The 22,045-nt window shown below is 34.9% G+C and overlaps 3 protein-coding genes across 4 annotated transcripts; 2 read left to right on the top strand and 1 right to left on the bottom strand.

The window, feature by feature from the left end:
* LOC109712953 (PITH domain-containing protein At3g04780) lies at window positions 4,954-13,889 on the bottom strand. Its single transcript, XM_020236793.1, has 8 exons — window positions 13,666-13,889; window positions 13,507-13,593; window positions 13,283-13,406; window positions 12,864-12,912; window positions 12,698-12,755; window positions 12,443-12,489; window positions 12,268-12,345; window positions 4,954-5,224 (listed from the first exon to the last, which is right to left on the bottom strand). The coding sequence occupies exons 1-8, from the start codon at window positions 13,702-13,704 to the stop codon at window positions 5,176-5,178; spliced, it is 531 nt and encodes a 176-aa protein (XP_020092382.1). The 5' UTR covers window positions 13,705-13,889; the 3' UTR covers window positions 4,954-5,175.
* LOC109712951 (probable ribose-5-phosphate isomerase 3, chloroplastic) lies at window positions 14,650-17,089 on the top strand. The gene is made up of 2 exons (XM_020236790.1): window positions 14,650-15,223; window positions 16,519-17,089. The coding sequence occupies exons 1-2, from the start codon at window positions 14,792-14,794 to the stop codon at window positions 16,975-16,977; spliced, it is 891 nt and encodes a 296-aa protein (XP_020092379.1). The 5' UTR covers window positions 14,650-14,791; the 3' UTR covers window positions 16,978-17,089.
* Window positions 18,774-21,454, top strand: LOC109712947 (pentatricopeptide repeat-containing protein At3g22690-like). Of its 2 annotated transcripts, none has more exons than XM_020236781.1 (4): window positions 18,774-18,924; window positions 18,991-19,804; window positions 19,926-21,238; window positions 21,350-21,454. In XM_020236781.1, exons 1-3 carry the CDS (start codon window positions 18,842-18,844, stop codon window positions 21,156-21,158), a joined length of 2,130 nt encoding a protein of 709 aa, XP_020092370.1. In that variant the 5' UTR covers window positions 18,774-18,841; the 3' UTR covers window positions 21,159-21,238; window positions 21,350-21,454. The 2 variants fall into 2 exon arrangements, with proteins under 2 accessions (XP_020092370.1, XP_020092371.1); XM_020236782.1 differs by having other exon boundaries at window positions 18,777-18,924; window positions 18,994-19,804.

Here is a 22,045-nt window from a genome sequence, read left to right as displayed (position 1 = left end):
CTCTTTTTTTAAAAAAAAAAATTTTTAACCCACTTTTGGTTCTTTACATCAGATATAGTGATTTACAGGTTAAATGGGAAATGAACAGCAACAAAAGAAATCATCATAAATACATGACTTTTTCCTTGTGCCCACATTATTCTGCAATAGTCTGCATCATGCTGAGATAGGAGGCTTTAATTAAATTGTTTGGTAGAATGATAAGATCAAAATAATTTTTTTTAAATAATAATATATTTATATGAAGTGAAAAGTGAAAACACCTTTTTTTTTGTTTTTTTTTCTTTGGTTGCTTGCTTTTTCCCATGAATGGGGGACTGGTAAAATAGATTTACTTACTGCCTCCGAAGAAGGTAAAAAATAAATAAATAAATACATACCACCCATGTGGTTTCATACTTTCTCGCTTTAGTACCATATGATTTAAAATGTATCAATTTAGCATCCTGTAACTTTATTTTTATTTTTTTATTATCGATTTTATTAATTTTTTCCGTTAAATCAGTGACAAAGTTAAAACTAAAGGGTACTAAAGTGAATATTTGATAAATCTAGATATGGTATCTGAAATTTTTTTGTATATAATTTAACAAAATATTAATGAAAAAGTTGAAAAAAAGATAAAAATAAAATTATAGCACACTAATTTGATATACTTTAAATTATAGAGTACTGAAATAAGAAAATGCGAAATCGGATGGTATTTGAAGTTTATCCAAAAAAAAAAAAGAAAAAAAAGAAAAAAAAAAAGAAAAGCAGATGCCACGATAAAAGTGTGAGGATGGTAAAACGAACCGCTACGTGTGTGGCCAACCGACAATCGAATCCTGCACCCTATGCCGAAGAAAGCTGCGGCCTCGGATCCCCTACAAACCGCCTCGATTTCCACCAAATCAACATGCACGGAAAAGAAAGAAAGAAAGCAAGAAAGAAAGAAAGGGGAGTAAAAAAACAAGAGAGGATAAATAAAAAAGGAGTAAAGAAAAGAGTTCACAGTTGTCCTTGCCCCTAGTACGATTCCCATCGCGCACTATTCAGAGTCTTTTTTTTTTTTTCCTTTTTTTTTTTTTAAGCCGGGCATTTCTAAACTTATGTATCATTTGGTTCGAGGATAAGCAAAAAATGACTATTCTAAAAATAAGTATAAATTAAGGTATAAGCGGGGATTAGATCAATTTTGCGTTTGAATAAAAATTAGTTTATTCCTGGGAATAAAAAAAATAGCGTTTGGTTACGTAAGATGGAATAAGAAAGATAATGGGTTTTATAAATAAAAAATAATCATATTATCCTCTTATTATATTTAAATTTAAATTTTTAAATATATATTTTTAAGTTTAAAATTTTAACTTTTAAATTTTCAAATTTGAAATTTAAAATCTCAAATTTTAAATTCAAAATTTTAAATTTTAAATTTCAAACTTTAAATTTAATATCAAATTTAAATTTGAAAAATATAAAATATCAAATTTTAAATTTCAAATTTAAATATAAAAATTTAAAATTTAAAATTATAAACTTTATTTTTGAGATTATAAATTATAAATTTTAAAATTTTAAATTTTAAAATTTTAAAATAAGAATAGGGGTGGAACAATTAATAAAAATAATTTATTATAATAAATTTGTAAATTTTTTAAAATTCTACTTAAACTTAAATTTAATAAAAAGATTTATTATAATATTTAAATATAATTTACTATAAATTTTATTATAATAATTTAAATATAATAATAATTATTAATATAGTACATTAATAATTTTATAATAAAATAATGTTATTATATATATAAATTTTAAAATTTTAATTTTAATTTTTAAATTTTTAAATAAGAATAGGATGGGAACAATTAATAAAAAACTATTTATTATAATAATTTATAAATTTTTAAAATTCTATTTAAACTTAAATTTAATAAAAAGAATTTATTATAATATTTAAATATAATTATTATATAAATTTTATTATAATATTTAATATAAATAATATGTATTAATATAGTACAATTAATAATTTATAACAAAAATAATGTATTATAATATATAACATACTATATTTATATAATTTAGTTTTAATTCAATTTATAATTTTTATTAAATTTGAAATTAAGCATTGGAATAGTTCTATTCCACCAAAATGGTGGAATAGCAAATCCCTGGCTATTCCGGAATAATCGAAAATAGCAAGGTTTGACGGGGATAAAATATTCCGACCAAATTTCACGCCCGTTTGGCGGAAAAGCGGGGATAACTCTCCCCAAACCAAACGGGGCCTTAATGATATATATATATATATATATAATATATATATATATATATATATATATATATATATATATAGAGTTGAGCTAGAATACTCTCTATAGTAACGGGGCATTTTACTATCGAGCTGTTTTCGATGATAGAGCTTCCAATTGACGATCGGCTCCGTTGAACATGATCTATACCACTTAAAGTGTTTAGAAATCAAATTTCAAATCTTTTCGCATCATTTGTGCTAATGATCAAAGGGTTTCAAATTGTAATATTTAATGGTGGATAAGAGACGTTTTTTCGTTTAAACGGTGTATAAGATATCCAAATCATTGTATTTTTGTTAGAAAATTCTTTAAACTATTTAAAACAAGATCTATACTCTTGATCTTGATTACAAGACTCCTATCATCATTTTTTAAAGAATATTCATTTTCAACCATTCATTTTCTGTTCACTAGATGGATAAAAGAACAATATCGAAAGTGCGTAAAATTTGATTTCTAGGTAGTTTAAATGATTTAGATCATATTTAACGGAGCCGATCGTCAATTTGAAAGCTCTATCATCGAAAACAACTCGATAGTAAAATACTCCGTTTACTATCGAGAGTATTCTAGCTCAACTCTATATATATATTACACACTATTAATCTAAGGATTCTTATTTTTGACCTGTCTTTTTTCTTCTTTTTTTTTTCCCTTTTTCACTCGAAGATTAAAAAATTTTGTGAACACTAAGATTTATAAAATATAAATATACAAATTACGCTTTTCTTTTGTTTACGCTTATGGTGCAACAAAGAAGACGAGGAAGAAGAAAAACAAAATTTAAGCCATAAAAGCAGAGTGCCGAGTTTGGTATTATTACCGTTTTTCTTTTTTTTTTTTTCCAATAAAGTCTTTATATTATATATAAAATAGTGTAGAAAAGTATGATGTATTAATTATAATCCATACATCCAAAGTATTTATTTAACAAGAAAAAAATAAAAATTTAAAAATATTTTTTAAATAAACTATCATCCATCATTTTGCCAGTGTATTACAAGCTAACTAATTATGACAAAAAAAAAGAGAGGATTTTTTCCATCAATATATTAAATTATGTAAAATGAGTAAAAACCAGCGCCGACGCTAAACAAGACCAAAGCGAAATAAATTGCTAGAAACTACTAATACAATGGTTACGCTAGTGGCACTGCATGCACAAAACTTTATCTGACAACGCTAAACTATACAACAAAGCCCCTAACAAACCCCATAGAACGACTGAGTGAGAGAGAGAGAGAGAGATAGAAATCTTACTTCACACAATGATTTAGAACTATTCAGGGTCTCTTCAAAACAGTACTGTTGAGAATCACGAGCATGGCATGACCAGGAATTATCAATTTTGGGATCCCGTCAAAAGCTAGTTACAATGAGGTAAATAGGTTGCGGAGGGGGACAACTCTAGGACCATAGAATTTAGTTAGCTGTTCATTCTAGTACTGATAGAATGGCGGTACCAATTGTCCACTGGTATTACAGTAGACATTACAGCAAAACTATAGATCCACTACTGTTACCTGGTATTACAGTAGCCATTACAGCAAAACTATAGATCCACTACTGTTACCGTAGCCTAACTTGTGGTGTTGTGGGAGGTTGATTGTTAACAATCGATCATTTCATTTGTATTGTGCGTCAAAGTCTCTGTCGGTGTACACATACCATGTTAATGCTCTACATTCGAATTATACGAGGATGACAGGTGCAACAGGATTATCATCTTTAAGTTAGCAAAAGAGCCAATACATCATAATGCAGAGCAAAGACAGCTGTAATTGCCAACTTATTAAAAGAGACAAACACACTCCAACCTACAATAGAGAGACCACACGCAGATAGCTTTAAAGATCAAACAAAAATATAGCCACACGGAGATGAATTAAGAGCATCCAGATCCTATTTTGTAGGGGCCACCACCACCACCACCACCACCAAATCACACCACAAACACAAAACCCTGCACATGTGTGCACCCATCCCCCTTATTTAATACAGGAGGCTTGTGGCCATCAAACATAGCTGGTGTGTCTAGTGGGCTAGCAAATATTAATTCCTACATGGCCCAGCATACCATTTCAGTACACATCAAATACACCATGCATGTTATTATGGACCCATTTACCCTACAAAATTAATCCACCAACTAAGTTGCTATTATCCTAAATCTAAACTAATATCAGAAGAGACCAAACTAACTAGTTTTCACAACTAAAGCTCTAGATCCAAAGTCTACAAAAGATGCTAAATAACAGGGGAAAAAAAAGAGGAGCAGGGAGTGGGAAAACAAAGGTGAGGGAATTTATATGGGGATTTTATATATCTTTTAAAGACAACTAGCAGTCTTATGGTACAGAACCGTGCCGTTCAACAGCCCTTTTTCACTGGAGGAGGGAACAAAGGGCCGTTGCAAAATCCGAGAAAGGCAAAGCAAAGCTGAGGAGGTGTCCTTCGATAAAAAAGAGCCAGAAAAAGGGAGAAAAAGCTAATAGTATTAGTAGTTGTTATAGGGGTCGTAGTACTACTACAGTAGTAGTAGTAGAGGAGATCACATCATAATAATGGAGGAATCCAATTAGTATTAAGAGTAGCCCCCACACCATTGCGTAAAATCGTGACCCGCAAAACAAAATAATTAAAATAAATGATGTAACCGTGTGCTAAACCTCAACAAAAATTGGAGTCGATTAAATAGTAAAGCAGTACAACGAGCATAGTGTGACAACAGAATTTTAATTGATAATCTTATGCAAGTAAACATGTTGTATTGTATCGGTCTATTGGTTTACACTGGTCATGTAACTTACCAGATCCAAACCCTCCTCTTCTTGTACACATGAAATATGGTCGGATACGGGATGGTTAGGGCGAGTTAGTGCTCCTCTATCTTCTTGAGATCCTTCATGTTTGTCGTGTCCACCCTGCAAGTAGGACAAGATAAGCAATGCAGGTGAGAATGTGCAGGTCAAAGCTCTGGTATTTATTTATTCAGATGGAAGCAATTTGAGCAGGGACTTATCATTTCAAGTCTTATCTCTGAGAGAGAGAGAGAGACAGAGAGAGAGAAATGATGACGACTGCTATGACAGGAACAATGTTCCTCACATCACGGGATCAGTGGGAGGATATGTCATTCTTCTAGGTCTATGTGATCTAGCTCTTACTAGTTTATGACCACACTATATAAATAGAAAACATAGTCTAAAACAACTAAATTATTATTTATATAGATAAATTATAATAATACAACAAAATCATAGAGTAAAAAAATATTAATACTAAACTAATCAATTTTTAAACTAAATAAAAAAATAATTAGTACCACAATCAAATATATTTAAATATAACTAGTACTACCCATTATATTATTTTATTATATTTTTTCTTTACCTCTTTTAACTGTAATTGACTTCGGCTCAGAATAGGCCGAAGTCAACTACGATGTTTTAAATATTTCGAATTTCGACTGTATCTTTATTACAGCAAATCAAACAGTTGAAGTGACTATTTACGGCCGAAAACGGCTTCACCACTCTCCACTTCCATCCAAACAAACAAGCCCTTGTTGAAGCATATAGTATATAATAATGTTCGACAAAGTGCTATTTAAATAGTATATTTAGAAAAAGCAAAGTACTGCAGTAGAATCCAAAGCAATTAAATTTTTGCTAGAAAAAGCAAAGTACTGCAGCAGAATCCATAGCTATTTAAACCCTTGATATTGAAGATAAGAATTCTATTATCACTTTTTGAAGGATACACATTTTCAACCATTCAATTTTTTATTTTCACTTGATGTACAAAAGAATAATATCGTAAAAGAATGAGATTCGATTTCTAGATACTTTAAATGGTGTTGATCATGCTCAATGGTACAGATAGTCGATTTAAAAGATTTATCATAAAAAATAACAAAGCTTCTCCCTCCCCCCGACTCTCCTCTCCTCTCAGCCATCTCTCTCACTCATTCTCACTCTCTCCCTCCTACCTCCCTCTCTCTCTCCGCTCTCTCTTCTCTATATATATATATAATATATAATATATTTAATATATATATATATATATATATTTCGGCTACTATACTATCGATAGTACCAAGCGCTTGGTACTATCGAGTTTTCCACCATTAAATCTACCCCTTTGACCATTTCCACCAGTTAAATCATACTATTCAACTTTCCACTCAACTCTAGAGGACTACTATCATCCTAACCGTACATCCCTTCCTCCAATGGCCGAAAATCTAATAGCACCATTAACTTGGTGACTAGTTCTATATATAAAGAGAAAACTAGGCTACTATACTATTAATAGCACCAAGTCATTGGCACTATTAGATTCTCAACTCTTGAAGGAAGGGATGTCTGGTTAGGATTATAATAGTTCACTGGGGTTAAATGGGTGGTTTGTTGGATAGTATGATCTACCATGTGAAAATGGTCAAAGGGATAGATCTGACGGCGGAAAACTTGATAGCACCAAATACTTGGTGTTATCGATAGTATAGTAGTCGAACTCTCTCTCTCTCTCTCTATATATATATATATAGTTGAGCTAAAATGTTATTAGTAGCAAACGAACACCATTGTCATCCATTTGTTTTCGATGATGGAGTCTCCAAATCGACGATCAGTATCGTTGAACATAATCTATACCATTTGAAGTATCTAGAAACTAAAGTTCAAATCTTTTTGACATCGTTGGCCTAATGACCAAAGAGTTTCAAAATTTATAATTTTAATAGTCAATATGAGACGCTTTCTCGTTTAACAACGTAAAGATATCCAAATCAATTGAATTTTGATAAAAAAATTCTTTAAACTATTTAAAATAAGATTTATACTCTTAATCTTACTTACAAGACTCATATCATCAATTTTTAACAAATATTTATTTTCAGCCATTCAATTTTGTGTTCACTTGATGAACAAGAGAATAATATTGAAAAAATATGAAATTTGATTTCTAGATGCTTCAAGTGGTATAGATCATATTGAGCGGTGCCGATCGTCGATTCCGAAGCTCCATCATCGAAAACAAATGGGTGGCAACGAAACATGTTTGCTACTAATAATATTCCAACTCAACTCTACACACACACATATATATAATTATAGAGAGAGAGAAAGAGAGGAATATTAATATACTCTTATGAGTGCGAAAGTTTTCACACTCATAAGTTATTTTCGATAATTGATCTTTCGAACTAACGATCCATACCGTTAAATATAATTTAGAGTATTTGAATGCTTAGAAACCAAATTTTGTAATTTTTCAAAATCATAATAGACAATCAAATAGGTATAAATTAACGGTGAAAATGAAATGACCTCCTCAAAATAGAGTTGAGTTCTTCAATTCAAGATCGAAGTTATTGATCTTGATTAAATAATGACTATAATTTTTAATTAAAAATTCAACCAATTCCAATTTTTCCACACAATTAAACTAGAAAACGTCCCATATCGACCGTTAAAATTATCAATTTTGAGGACTTTTGATCATAAGGAATCTGACGTCCAACAATTATGAAATTCAATTTTTAGAATGTTTACGTGTTTTCAAATTATGTTTAACAATGTGGATCATAGATTCGAAAAATCTACCATTGAAAATGACTTAAGAGTACAAAAGTGATTGTATGCATAAAAGTATAATAGCCGAGGCACTCTCTCTCTCTCTCTCTCTCTCTCTCTCTCTCTCTCTCTCTATATATATATATATATATGACAATGCTGCTATACTTTTGTGACGACATGAATAGTGTGTTCTCACAACATTTTTAGTCTACAATGCTTTAGAATGCAGTGAGGGTAGATGGAATAATATTCTGATCTAAATGGTAAAAAGTCTAAAATACGCACTATTCAGGCCCTCTTATGAGCACCATAGATGGACCCTCTATAGATGACTATAATTAAATGCAAAACTGGAAGCCGAGCCAAAGAGGCAAAAACTGGGAGGTAAGACTGGAAGGAAAGACTTCAAATGCTGCGAAAAAAAAGGCTGGACCATTAACTAAAGATTTCACAACTGTACAAAGATATTGAAGACTAATGGCCATCTACAAGTGATGTCCCATCTTAGATAGCCTACGGGCTTTCCTTCGAAGGAGTCAAAAAAAAAAATCCTATCAAAGATGCGGAAAAAAAAGTCCTACACTCCTACTTAACTAGCTAAATAAATTGCTATAGAGTAAATAACACTTTTGGTCCTCAAATTAGAAGACACATGATATTTTGATCTTTAAACTTTAATTTGTTATAATTTCTTGCTCAAATTTTTTAAATTATTATAATTAAGTTCTATAACCCAATTTAGTTGGCTAAATATTGATATATCGCTAAGGAGAAAATAATATAGCAGTGTTATGATTAATGATGTGATAATAACTAAACTGCTACATCACTTGTACATCAACCATTCATCAATGTTTAACCAAATAGATTGAGTTGTAGGACTTAATTGCAACAATTTACAGAAGTTCAAACTTAAAAATTGCAACTAGGTAAAGTTTGAGGACCAAAATGTGATGTGCCCCATAGGAGGACCAAACATGTATATTTACCCATTGCTACAACATAAATATCAAGAAACTAAAGTGATACATATCACAGAACTTCCAAAATAGTATCACCAACGAATAGAAGTATGCATAAGACAATTATAATGTCAAGATGACATAACAACAGCATGAAGACCGGGCAAGTTATGACAAATCAATGGCACCTCCAGTACTTCCAAAATAGTATCTCGTCTCAAAGATCATCACCAGTATTATGAATGACATGGTAATACATTAAACATATTTGCCAACCAAAGTGTATTAATCAGCATAAGCTGACGTAAAGTAAATACACCCAAAATGTAGTAAACAGATATCTTATCAGGAACAACACTAAGAACAGGATGCATTTTCCTTACAAAAATAACCAAATAACACAAAAGAGCATAATTAAATAGTTGGTAGAGCATAATTAAATAGTTGGGTTATTTTTCCTTCAAGTAATTTAGTTATTTCTCTCCAAGGAGATACTATCCTAACAAAATTAGTGGAGTCTAGCAATATCTCGGGTGGCATCCTGAGAAACTACACTGGGACCACGTACAGGAAATTTTTCTTGTAGATTGTTGTGGTGTGATAGCAGGAGACATAAAATTAACTAATTGACTTGTTAAAAAGGCTAAGGATTTCACTTTTCATGAATCATAAAGTATACTCCATTGCAAATAAACATCAGGTTTTGAATCACAGACAGACTCTAAGCAAGTAAGGTTAGCACCGCATAATTTTCAGTCTGCTACACATCATAAGCTAGTTCTATTATTTCGTTTGAAGGGCTCACATCATTTAGTCCTACCTCTTCAACTTATAAATGACAGCTCCACTTCTACAGTTTGTGATTAACAGAAAAAACAATTTCCCTGATCCACATGCATTAGAGTGGATAACATTTATATCGGAGGTGTTGGATCATAATTTTAATTACTTTGGTATCACTCATGTACTCAGCTGAAAATTGAGGAAAACTACTTTATTAGAATATACTAAAACAATAAGCACTAAAAAGCAATCAGAGGACCACTAGCTTGACGACTAAATTAGCTGCCATAGTGGAACGCCATCATAGAAATTAATTAGAAATTTGAGTAATGACAATCAAAACTGAAATTGAAGCTCGATATCCTGATTAAAACAAATTAAAGTTCGGTAACCTAAATAAAATCTCACCAAATGTCAGTGACCAATGCTGTAATTTACAATTGAAAAAAATCCTTGCTTATGTCTGTGATCACCAACAAATATTTGACTTAATTATTAGCAAATAAAGCTTGAGTAAAGAATGTTGGTGCTATTTCTAAAGCAGAGAAGCCAAAGAATCTCACACAGAATAACGGTCTGTCATACCTAGGTCAGTCAATTGATCTACAAAAGTTTAGCAAACCCGATTTCTTTCTCATTTAGACAAAAGAAAGTAAGAGTCCTCAGGATCTACATTATGATTTGAAACCAATGACAAAAGTCAAATAAAAATCCAGATTATAGCAAAGGGACCGTTGTGAGCATTGGTTGAAATCACAATGCCTACCAAGCGCATGCAACGAGATGCACAGCTTATAGATTGACTTAGATGATTATATTCCCCAGATTGTGCCAAATTAGAACAATTTTGAGTTTGTTTAGTAAATAAGCTGAACAATTTGTGACAATTTTTGGGAGATTGCAATAATGCAAAAAGCGAAATTCATGATAACAATAGCTTTATACAAACCAAATCTACACAGCCCTAGATATAGCTATAATCAGCAACTCTGTTCAGCAATGTATTTGTTATAAGGAGTTCAAGAAGATAGAATTTTTTTTCTTTTTTTTTTTTTCCTTCTCAAGTGAAAAAAATACAAAGAGTCATCAGGCCAGCCAAGTATGGAACTTCCATACTATAATAGAAATAGTTTATACAAACCAAATCTAAACAGCCCTAGATATAAGCTATAATCGGCAACTTTGATCAGCAATGTATCTGTTATAAGGAATTCAAGAAGATATAATGAAGGGCATCTGGATGATGCCATGCAGTTTCCCTTTGGGCTTCTTTCATTAGTGCATTTATCTTTTATTTTTGTTGGTTAATTAAAATGTATTGAAAATTATTTAAAATATACGAAGCCTTATGAGAATAAGTAGTACTATGGACGTTTAATTTCATTACTAAGGAGTCAGTAAATACCACGTTCACATCACATCTTTCATATTTCATTAATAAGGCGAATGACAATTCATGACTGACATATTATAAAATGCCATACTCATATTAATTGTGTATTTTTAAGAGTTAATCTGAGTAAGTCATCTTGTAAATAATTAATGATAAATTCTCATTTCTTCCATTAAGAAGATATGGAAAAATGTATTAACTCAATCATTTCTAAGTGATGAATATTGCTCTTAGTTATAATTCATAGATACTAGTACTTCACATATTTCCTCTTGAGCTATGAGTGAACAATACGTTCACATCACATCTTCAGTATTTCATTAGCAAAAGAAATGACAAGTCATCATTAATGAGTTGTGCAGTGCCATATTTACATAAATTCGCTATTTATAAGAGTTAAATTATTGATGATAAACCATCACTTTTCCTATCAGTGAACTATGAAAGATTTGATGAGGATAATTAAAAAAAATCTAAGAAAAAATTGATATTGAACTATAATATTATATCTTTTTTAGACTAATAATTCCAATTGTCTTATCCACAGGTAAGTGCAAGAATTTCACTAGAGAAGCATTATCACACAAAACTAAGAATTTAAGCATCTTTAAATTCACCTTGAACTGTTTTACACCTTCAAAAGACTAATCTATGGTTCCTTTCTATATCTAGTTTCAAATTGCACCACCTAAATTGTCCAAATTCTAGATTGCAAAGATTTTCTTGCCTGCTGCACTGTAAGTTCGAATGTAAGATTTGAACCCAAATAAATTCTCTGGATAATTTTTAATCATGTTTAACAAATGCTTTATGGTTTTCATATACATCCGCCTGCAAGTTACTTTAGCTTACACATAGATTGGATCATAAGTATAAACTAGTAAATATCACATTTATTTATCTGACTAAGAATATACACTAGCCACAAAAAAAACGCTTCTTTTCTTCAGAAAATGTTCCCTTGATTGTGTCGAAATACTTGAACAAGAAATGTCAAACCAAAAATTAAAGATGCTACCAAGAACTACAGTCATAGCATAGAGATTTCAAGAATGACCAGATTAATACTCTTATTTATGTTAGATTCTCCAACTTTATAGCAATTTTTGAGTGAGATGCATATAAAATACCTTTCAACTCTTTGCTGTTTGGTAGAGATTAAATGCTTAATAGAGACGGTGGATCAATTTAAAGAAGAGAAGCTACAGAAGAATGAAAGGATAAGAAATTAATCAATTAACACTCACGTTGTTCCATAGAGGGCAATTTTCTGAACTTTAGAGATGTCGCCACCGCCTTGGTTGTCCTCGATAAAAATTGTCAAGCTGATATAATATGATTAGTCCAACAAATTAATAACCAACTTATGCAATGCAATCACATACTAAAAAATTAAAAGGGGAGAATGTATACTCAACTTACCTATGAACATTTTGAAATTTGACATACTTCACAGGTACAGGCTTCCCCTGCAAATGAAATGAAGTTGCAACTAAGCAATCTATTATTATGTTTCAAGACAAAATTCAACTACTATTCACCCAGAGGCAACCCCTATCTTTCCTAAACCCAACAAAGATATTAATAATGGAATAATAATAACAATAATTTTCATCCAAAAAGTTGCAAAGGCCAAAGATCAATTTTAATTTCAAGAAGTTAGAAGGATGACAATACCTTCAAATTCTCAGGGGATAAAACAACTGTGTCATTAGACGGATAATCATTGACATCACTGCAACAGTTGTTACATGGTCAATAAACGATCAGTACTCAAAACAACCAAAACTTCAAGAGTTCTAATTTTGTGAATTGAATCTCTTGAATCTAAGATATAGCATACCTAAAGCCCATATGCTCTTTGTTTGCAAAAAGTTTAGCCGTCCTTGGACCTGCCAAATAACATATTGAGGTCATAAATAGACTTGAACTAATTTGACAGCATGCAGATAAAGCAATCAAGAAGCAAAAAAGATGCAACAGAAAGTAGAAAAGATCAAAAGCTCAATAATGCAATGCAAGGCAGCACATGCACAAGGCATATATCTAAATACCTAAAAACGCGAATGGCTTAAGAAAATTAAATAAACAAATAAATAATTACTTGTACCGGTGATCCTTATACATTACATAATACAACAGCCTAATATTTGCGAGTGATACCACAAACCCAATCATCGTGCAGCAAGAAACGATCAAAGCATTCAAAGTAGAATCAGCGCACAGAAGCAAACAAGAATTCCAAAAATTAAACACCATTACCTTCCTCTTCGGGGCCCTTGATGACAACCGAGTGCAACTTGATCACTTGAGTGAACGGTATATATATCAAAAGCTGCTCATCGGCCTCGCTCTCGAGATGAAGCCCATCATCCTCCCTATAACCCTAACATCGAAGAGATCAAAAAGAAAAAAGGAACTCAAAAAAGAACGGATCAAGAAACAAGGAAAGAGGGGTAAGATCGGGCGATGGCGATGGCGATCACCTGCTTCAAGGCATTGGCAACGGAGTGGCTGGTGCTCTGGTTGAGGCACTCGACGCCGCTCCAATCGACGAAGTCGACGAGATCGACCTAAAAAAGGGAACGATCAGGGCGAGGGAAGGGGATCTAGGGTTAGGGTTTTGATCGTGGGAGAGGACGTACCTGGCCTCGTTGGATCGTGGAGGAGGCGGGCGACGCCATGGGCGAAGGAGAGAAACGATGAGGATGGGAAAAAGGAGAAGGGTGAAGGGGGAGGAGAGGGGAGAGGAGCGCTAGAGTCTCTCTCTGGGGCTCGTTCGTAGCGTTTAGGTGCGGGGGCCGAGAGTGAGAATGCGGAGGGCGTATTTAAAGGGGATCGGAGCCGAATCGAAGTCGTCGCCGCATATGTTGGTGGTGGAGTATAAATAAGTAGTCGGCAACGAATTCCGAATTCGTTCAACACCGTCTTTTTAGATTCTGCCGGCTTCTGTGTTTTCGGTTGACGAGTTTAATTTAGAAACTATTTGTTTTTTTTTTTTCCTTTTTGTTTTGTGTATTAAAAGGAAATAAATGCACTAGGCCCGCTGAATTATTGCTGTCTTACATAAGACGTTAGAAAAAAAAATTTCAGGTAAACTTCAATTATCTTCCATGTGTTTTACTTATTTGATTTTTAAGGTCTCGATCCAAATAATTAGTTGGCTAGTCATAAATTAATAGGCTTTGTTTAGTATTGCGGAAAAATTGTGTTACTTGAAGTGAGAAAACATAATGAAAAATATTTTGTCTGTGTTTCGCATATCGCAATGAGTCGATTATAATATATTTTCTGCGATTCCATCAGAGAACGGAGTAAGTATATCCCTATATATTTTTATTCTAATCTTATTTTATCTAATAGCGTCGGATAGGCCTCAATATCACACTAAGTCATAGTTTAAAATCTAAATAACTCATTCATAAAAAAGAATTTAAGATTAGTGATGAAAACTTAACTGTATTCTCTATTTTATTTTTAGCAGAAATGGAATTTGAACCTGAAGAATAACCCGTAGTTAATGAGGCCTCTAATACTGTTTACCTTAAAAAAATAATAATGAAAAATAAAAGAAAAAATTGTAAAACAGTACCCGCCAACTCCTTGAAAAGGCCCGCATCTCATACGGCTCTCACCTCTCACCACCAACCCCCACACTCACCAGTCACCACTCAATACCGAGTCCCAACCATCTCTCCCCGATCCAAAACCCCTTCTTCCTCCTCCTCTCCTCTCGTTCTACCTCGTCTCCACCACCAAACCCTAATCCCCATGGCCACCTTATCCCTCCTCCTCCTGCCCCCCTCCCCCTCCTCCTCCTCCTGCTACTCCACCTCCCTCCGCCGCCTCGCCCTCTCCCTCCCTCCGCCGCTCCGCCCCCGCCGCGCCTGCGCCGCCGCGGCCCCTCGGATCCTTGCGCAATCCGTGCCCTCCGCTCTCACGCAGGACGACCTCAAGAAGCTCGCCGCGGAGAAGGCCGTGGAGTACGTGAGCAGCGGCATGGTCCTCGGCCTCGGCACCGGCTCCACCGCCGCCTTCGTCGTCGCCGAGATCGGTGCCCTCCTCGCCTCCGGTAAGCTCTCCGACATCGTCGGCGTCCCCACCTCCAAGCGCACCTTCGAGCAGGCCCAGTCGCTCGGCATCCCCCTCTCCACCCTCGACGACCACCCCCACATCAATCTCGCCATCGATGGCGCCGATGAGGTCATAGAGACTCTCTCTCTGTCTCTAACTCTCCCTCTACCCCTAGATTGAATGGAGTTTGAGATCATTAATGATTGCTTATACTTCAAACACTTTGCTATTGCTCTATAGGTAAAAATGCAAGGAACTTACACATATACTATAGCCTGTTTTGGTCCAACTACCCAACCTTCGAAAGGTTTGATTTTAGAGTCTAGACCTTTCGAGCACTTCAATTGTTTTAAGGGAAATTAGCCATGACATACTCGAATCATTCTTTTCCAGATAAACGGTGCACCCAAATTCTGAATCAGAAATGCTCTTCAATGGCTCGAATCAAATGAATAAAAGGTCAAACCTTAGTTTAGTTTTATACATTTTCAGCTTCTCTATGATTGGTAGCAAGAAGCTCCCTTTTATACAGGTGAAGAGAGAAAGATCTGATGTTAAGTTCTCAATACTTTCGGAGTGGAGTTCTTATTTCGAGAGTTAGATGAATATGTTATAAATCATGGTAAAATCAGAAAATGCGGCCGATCTTCTTTACAAGGGAAAGAGCATATATCTATGTTGATGAGAGAGATAAATTCTTGACGAACATGATCTTGTTGCTGCACATCTGTAGATTTCTTAGCGAACATGGAACATCCCTGTAGAGCTTGTTTTGCCCAATCAAAGTTTCTGCTGTAATGTTGTTTAAGTGGAGTTGGTCTAAGAAGCCCTGACAAAGTTTGCAGTAATATCCCCTCAATAAACTCTTGCTGCTGCTAATTTTGGGTCATAATGGCCTTATTAAAGAATTTGACCAAAAATAAAATGTTTATCAGCTGGTTTTTCCCTGTAGAGATTTCCAATTGGAATCTAAACAGCTGGTGAACTTTCTCGACTTCCCCATCCCCCCCCTCCTGAGGGGGTGTTAATCTACCGTTGCTTGGTGAATGTACCACAAGCAGGCAGATGGATAATTTCTTATATCTTACTATTTTTCTTCTGGTAGGTTTTGTGATTCGCTAGTTTACGAACAACTAGTTTCAAGTTTTGACTGCATTTTATGTACTGTCTTAGCCATGTTTTTTTTTCCTTCCTACCAATTTGTAGATGACTCCATTACAATGTTAAATATGCAAGAATTTGCTTTAGAATTTAGATACTAGATGATTCTTGTGGATTGTATGAAAGAACATTTCTTCGGGGACATATGACAAAATATTTGGAAGTCAATAATATGTCACTGTTCTCTTTTGTTGCGTCCTGCTACTGTATGTACGACGAGTCTATTTGCTTGCATTTGAGCTTCAATATGGGATTTAAAACAGGTGGATCCAAATATTAACCTAGTTAAAGGGCGCGGAGGGGCTCTTCTTCGGGAGAAGATGGTTGAGGCTGCTTCAGACAAATTCATCGTGGTTGTCGATGAAACAAAGCTCGTAACCGGCTTAGGCGGAAGCGGACTCGCAATGCCGGTGGAAGTCGTGCAGTTCTGTTGGAAGTATAACCTAAGAAGATTGCAAGAATTGTTCAAAGAAGAAGGGTGTGAAGCAAAGCTTAGGCTGGACGGCGATGGGAAACCTTATATCACGGATAATTCAAACTATATTGTAGATTTGTACTTCAAGACTCCAATTAAGGATGCACTAGGCGCTGGAAAGGAGATCTCGGCGTTTGAAGGGGTTGTAGAGCATGGGTTGTTTTTGGATATGGCGAGTACAGTAATTATTGCAGGGAAGGATGGGGTGAGTGTGAAGTCAAGGTTAATTAGTGTGGAGGCTGCATGATTGATGTTGCGTAAAATAAGGTGTATTTTCATTCAGTTTTTCAATTTGTCCCCCAATAGAGGGTTGTATTATTGCATTCGAAATAATAAACAAGGGGACTACCATGTTTAAAGTGACCACCTTTTTTCACTGTTACATTGTCTTCTGCCTCAAGTTCCCTGTTGTTTTCGTCAATTTAGTGAGTAACCAAGTTTTAGATTATATCATTTATATTGATTCAAAATTTCTGTCTAGATGAACTTCGCATTTATTTTTGTTTGGCGTATTTGCTATTCCTGAGTTTGTATAAAAGTCACCAGAAATTAATGCATGTGGAGTTTTTATATTAAATGAGTAGTATAAATTAAGCTTCTTTATTTCCTGAAAGTGAGTTTATTTTCTTAGAAGAATGTTATTACTCCAAGTTTAAACTCTCAAAAGTCGGATTCAGTATAATAGAAGCTCCGAATTTAGTCAAAATCCAAGAAAACCCAGCTCACCAACTGGCTAGATCAGATTTTAGGTTAGTTTGTATTTCACAAGACTCTGACCTAAAACACTAGCAACATTTTATGATAAATTTTGACTAGATATTAGACAACTTCTATTCCAAAAGATATAATTATCCCATACACTTTCTGCCACTACTGATGCACAGATAAGTTGATAACCCGTAAATACATTACCGTTTCCTTCGAGTTAATATTTTATGTTTTCTATTTTTACTAAAAACACCAAAAGGGTTCCCCCTAGGGTGAAAGATATTTTATTATTTCTAAGTTAACTAGTCTAAAAAATATTAGGAAAACTTCAAACNCCCCACTGTGATTTCGTAGTTTCTCACTTTGCCCCCCGGGGGTTTAAAATGTATCAATTTGCCCCCCTGTGATTTCTTTTTTCTCTTTTTCTTATCAATTTTATTATTTTTTTTTCTTAAATCAGTGATAAAGTTAAAATTAAAAGGTAGTAAAGTGAATATTTGATAAATCTAGATAGGTATCTGAAGTTTTTTTGTATATAATTTAATAAAATATTAACGAAAAAGCTACCGAAAAGATAAAAACGAAACAACAAGGGGACAATTTGATACATTTTAAACCACAGGAGGCTAAAATGAGAAACTACGCGGGGTTTTTGAAGTTTTTCCAAAAATATTTTGAATCCGCTAATAGTCGAAGAAAAATAAATTTCAATCACCTTACCAAGTCGCCTCAAGAAACGGAATCCAATACCTATTGACGGTAGATTTCACATTCTTAAATAAATAAGGTTAAATTACATAAAATTTCCTGTCGAAACTCGAGTTTTCACTTTCCAACCCTGTCATTTAAAAACCTACACTTTGCCCTCTTGTAAAATAAAAAATGTTTACTTCGTCCCCTACCATTAGTAATCCGTTAGGATTCGTTTATAAAATATTATTATATTTTTTTATACCAAAAATATTTTTAGCCTTCTCTTCTGTGAACATAATAAGAGGCAAAATGGTGAGGGGCAAAATGATCATTTTATTATTATAGTTCACACCATACCCCGTGAACATTTTTTATTTTACAAGAGGGCAAAGTATAGATTTTTAAATGACATGGAAGAAAAATAAAAAATCAAATTTTGATAGAAAATTTTCTATAATTTAGCCAATAAATAATTTGAAAATCCTTCCTACACAATTTTTTACTGGAAATTCCAGTAGCTAGTGTTATTGCGCTTCTAATTTTACACCTCCCCATCCAATGATCTAAGTGTGGTAAGATTAATACGATGAAATCAATTTTGGAACATACAAGGTTTATTTATTTATTTTTTAAGTGCCTTTCATAGTTTGGCCTAAAATTCTCTCTCTAAAAAGCAAATCCAACTCAGTGCCGTATAGAGTTGGCTTGGGATGGCGTGTATACAACCTCTCCATCCAACCACCACTTCACCCTTCTCTTCGAAATCGCGCGGGGGCGCCATCAACAATTCCTGGTACTCTCTCTCTCTCTCTCTCTCTCTCTCTCTCTCTCGCCATTAACACTACTCTACATTTCGCAGCAGCACAGCTACCACCCACAGCTACAAGGCCGTTCGCAATTGGGACCAAAGCGAGCCCGAACGCGCCATTCTCCTCTTCAAGAGGTTGGTAGAACACGGCCCACTCTCCCTTAACCCTCGCTGTGGCTCCTTCTTCTTCTTCTTCCCCACCGTTCTCAAAGCATGCGCAAAGATCCCGGCTTTTTCCGAAGGAGCCCAGGTCCACGGAATCGCCGTTAAGCTCGGAGTGGCCTCGGATTCGTACGTGCAAAATGCGCTGATCGGTTTGTACTTCGGATGCGGACGCTCCGGCGACGCGCATCTCCTGTTCGAGAAAATGCCTGAGAGGAGTGCTGTGTCCTGGAGCTGCGTTATTGGGGGGTACGCCGAGTTGGGTTTGTGGGAAAAGGTGAAATCTTTGTTTAGGACGATGGTTGGGGAGTTTCGTGCTGCGCCCAATTCGGTGACGCTTGTGAGGGTGGTCGCGGCGTGCACTAAATCGAGGGACTTTGAGCTGGGCACGAAGGTTCTCCGGTATATCCGTGAGAAAGGAGTGAGCTTGGGATTGAATCTGGGAAATGCTTTGGTGAACATGTATGCTAAGATGGGGGTGATGGAGGAAGCAGAGAGGTTATTCCGTCGGATGATCGAACGCGATGTGGTGACATGGACCACATTGCTCGCTGGATATGCCGCCGTACGCCGTATAGAAACTGCCCGCGAGGTGTTTGATAAAATGCCTCATCGGAATGTGGTGGCTTGGAACGCCATGCTTAGCGGATATGTTTCCAATGGATGCTTCGAAGCAGCAATGTTGCTTTATAATGAGATGCTGGTAACTTCTCTCACCCACCCTGTTCGATGCGTAGATGTTAGTGATTCGGTCATCGTTTTGTTATTAAATTGGTGGTGTAAGTAGAAACATGCATTATCTTACCACATTTTGGCTTCGGCAGGCTCTTGATGTAAAACCCGACAAGGCCACCATGATAAGCGTTGTATCGGCTTCTGCACGATTGGGTTACGTAAGCATAGGCAAAGTAATCCATGGATACATTTGTAAGGCGGAGATGGACAAATCTCTTGATTTGCTTCATTCTATTCTTGGACTCTACACAAGTTGTGGTGACATGAACTCAGCTGAATCATTATTCAACAAATTGGTTATAAAGAGTGAGATCTCTAGGACTTTGATGGTGGTGGGACATGTAAAGCACGGCGCTGTGGCGACTGCACTTGACACCTTCAAACAAATGCCATACAAGGATATAGCTGCCTGGAATGCAATGATTAGTGCGTTAACCAAATCTGGTTACTTCAGTGAAACTTTGGGTATCTTTGAAGAGATGCAGAGGATGAAGGTGAGCCCTAATCAATTAACACTCGTTAGCACATTGACTGCATGTGCAAAAGTTGGCGCTCTTGAATTAGGCAGGTGGATTCATGCTTACATTGAGAGAAACAAAATAGAAATGGATGCGCAATTAGGCTCTTCTCTTGTGGAAATGTATGCAAAGTGTGGATGCATAGATCTTGCTCTCGAAGTGTTCAACAGAATGCATGTGAAGGATTTGTTGGCATGGACTACTATTATCAGTGGGCTTGCCATGCATGGAAGAAGTAAACTAGCTCTAGAACACTTCAAAGACATGGAAGGGAATGGTATTCATCCTGATGCTGTTACATTCATTGGTGTTTTAGCCGCTTGTAGCCATGGAGGTTTAGTAGAAGAAGGTAAGCACTACTTCGATTTGATGACTCGAAAGTATGGAATTCATCCGACAACCGAACATTATAGTTGTATGGTGGATCTCTTTGGCCGATGCGGCCTCTTGAACGAAGCTAAACATTTTATAGAATCAATGGACTTTTCTGCAAATCGAAAGGCCATTTGGGGAGCTCTACTTGGTGCTTGTAATCTTCATGGACATATTGAACTTGCTGAGTATGTGACAAGAAAGCTAATTGGGGATGATCCGACTCATTGTGGAGCATATGTATTAATGTCTAATGTGTATGCAAAAGAATCCATGTGGGATGGTGTCAAAAAGATGAGAAATCTGATGAAGAGAGAAGGCGTTGAAAAAGTTCCTGGTTGTAGTTGGATTGAGTTGAATGGAGTTGTACATGAATTTTTTGCTGGGGGTGCTTACCATCCAGAGTGTACAGAGATTGACATGAAAATGTAATTTGGAATTTGATGATGTTGTCATAAACTAGTCGAATCTCGTCGCTGCTGCTACTACGGCCTCAGCCTTTTACCTATGGGGTAAGATCTGCTGCTTATTCTTTAATTTGGAATAAATTACTGTCAATTTATAGATATAATAATAAAACTGATCCATTGTAACTTTAACCTTTTATGACATGATCAAAGCAGATCTCAAGAAGATAAAGATGCTACTTGAACTAATTCATTGCAATAGTGGCCTTGCATGACTATTCAAAGCAGATTGCAAGAAGGTAACTATGCTATTTCATCTAATTCACTATAATGTGTTGTTGACAAGTAACGAAGCCCAAGAAAACGGAAATGTATTTACGGGTTATCTGTGCATCAGTAGTTGCAGAAAGTATATGGGATAATTATATCTTTTGGAATCGAAGTTGTCTAATACCTAGTCAAAATTTCTCATAAAATGTTGCTAGTGTTTTAGGTCAAAGTCTAGTGAAATACAAACTAACCATAAGATCTGATCTAGCCAGTTGGTGAGCTGGGTTTTCTTGGATTTTGACTAAATTCGGAGTTTATATTATACTGAATCCGACTTTTGAGAGTCTAAACTTGGAGTAATAAGTCTTCTAAGAAATTAAATTCACTTTCAAGAAATAAAGGAGCTTAAAATTATACTACTAATTTAATACAAAAACTCTACAGGCATGAATTTCTCGTAACTAATCATCCAAACTCAGGAGTAGCAAACATAGACAACAGCATAAATCAAACAAAAAGAAATGCTAAATCTAGGTGGAAATCTTGAATCATAAATGATATAATCTACAACTTGCTTACTATCTAAATTGTTGAAAACAACAGAGAACTCGAGGCAGGAGATAACATAACAGTGAGAAAAGA

Source organism: Ananas comosus, linkage group 7, assembly GCF_001540865.1.
Source record: "Ananas comosus cultivar F153 linkage group 7, ASM154086v1, whole genome shotgun sequence".
In the NCBI taxonomy this organism is placed as follows: Eukaryota; Viridiplantae; Streptophyta; class Magnoliopsida; order Poales; family Bromeliaceae; genus Ananas; species Ananas comosus.
This window is presented reverse-complemented; position numbering and strand designations above follow the sequence as displayed.

Excerpts from the sequence above, each read along its gene's own strand:
- LOC109712953 (XM_020236793.1), bottom strand. The coding sequence starts at position 13,704 with ATGGCGTCGCCCGCCTCCTCCACGATCCAACGAGGCCAG. Across the intron at positions 13,594-13,665 it reads CCACGATCCAACGAGGCCAG|GTCGATCTCGTCGACTTCGT; the intron begins GTACGTCCTCTC and ends TCCCTTTTTTAG. Across the intron at positions 5,225-12,267 it reads ATTGCCCTCTATGGAACAAC|GGTGGACACGACAAACATGA; the intron begins GTGAGTGTTAAT and ends TCCTACTTGCAG.
- LOC109712951 (XM_020236790.1), top strand. The coding sequence starts at position 14,792 with ATGGCCACCTTATCCCTCCTCCTCCTGCCCCCCTCCCCCTCCTCCTCC. Across the intron at positions 15,224-16,518 it reads CCATCGATGGCGCCGATGAG|GTGGATCCAAATATTAACCT; the intron begins GTCATAGAGACT and ends GATTTAAAACAG.
- LOC109712947 (XM_020236781.1), top strand. The coding sequence starts at position 18,842 with ATGGCGTGTATACAACCTCTCCATCCAACCACCACTTCACCCTTCTCT. Across the intron at positions 18,925-18,990 it reads GGCGCCATCAACAATTCCTG|CAGCACAGCTACCACCCACA; the intron begins GTACTCTCTCTC and ends TACATTTCGCAG. Across the intron at positions 19,805-19,925 it reads TGCTTTATAATGAGATGCTG|GCTCTTGATGTAAAACCCGA; the intron begins GTAACTTCTCTC and ends TGGCTTCGGCAG.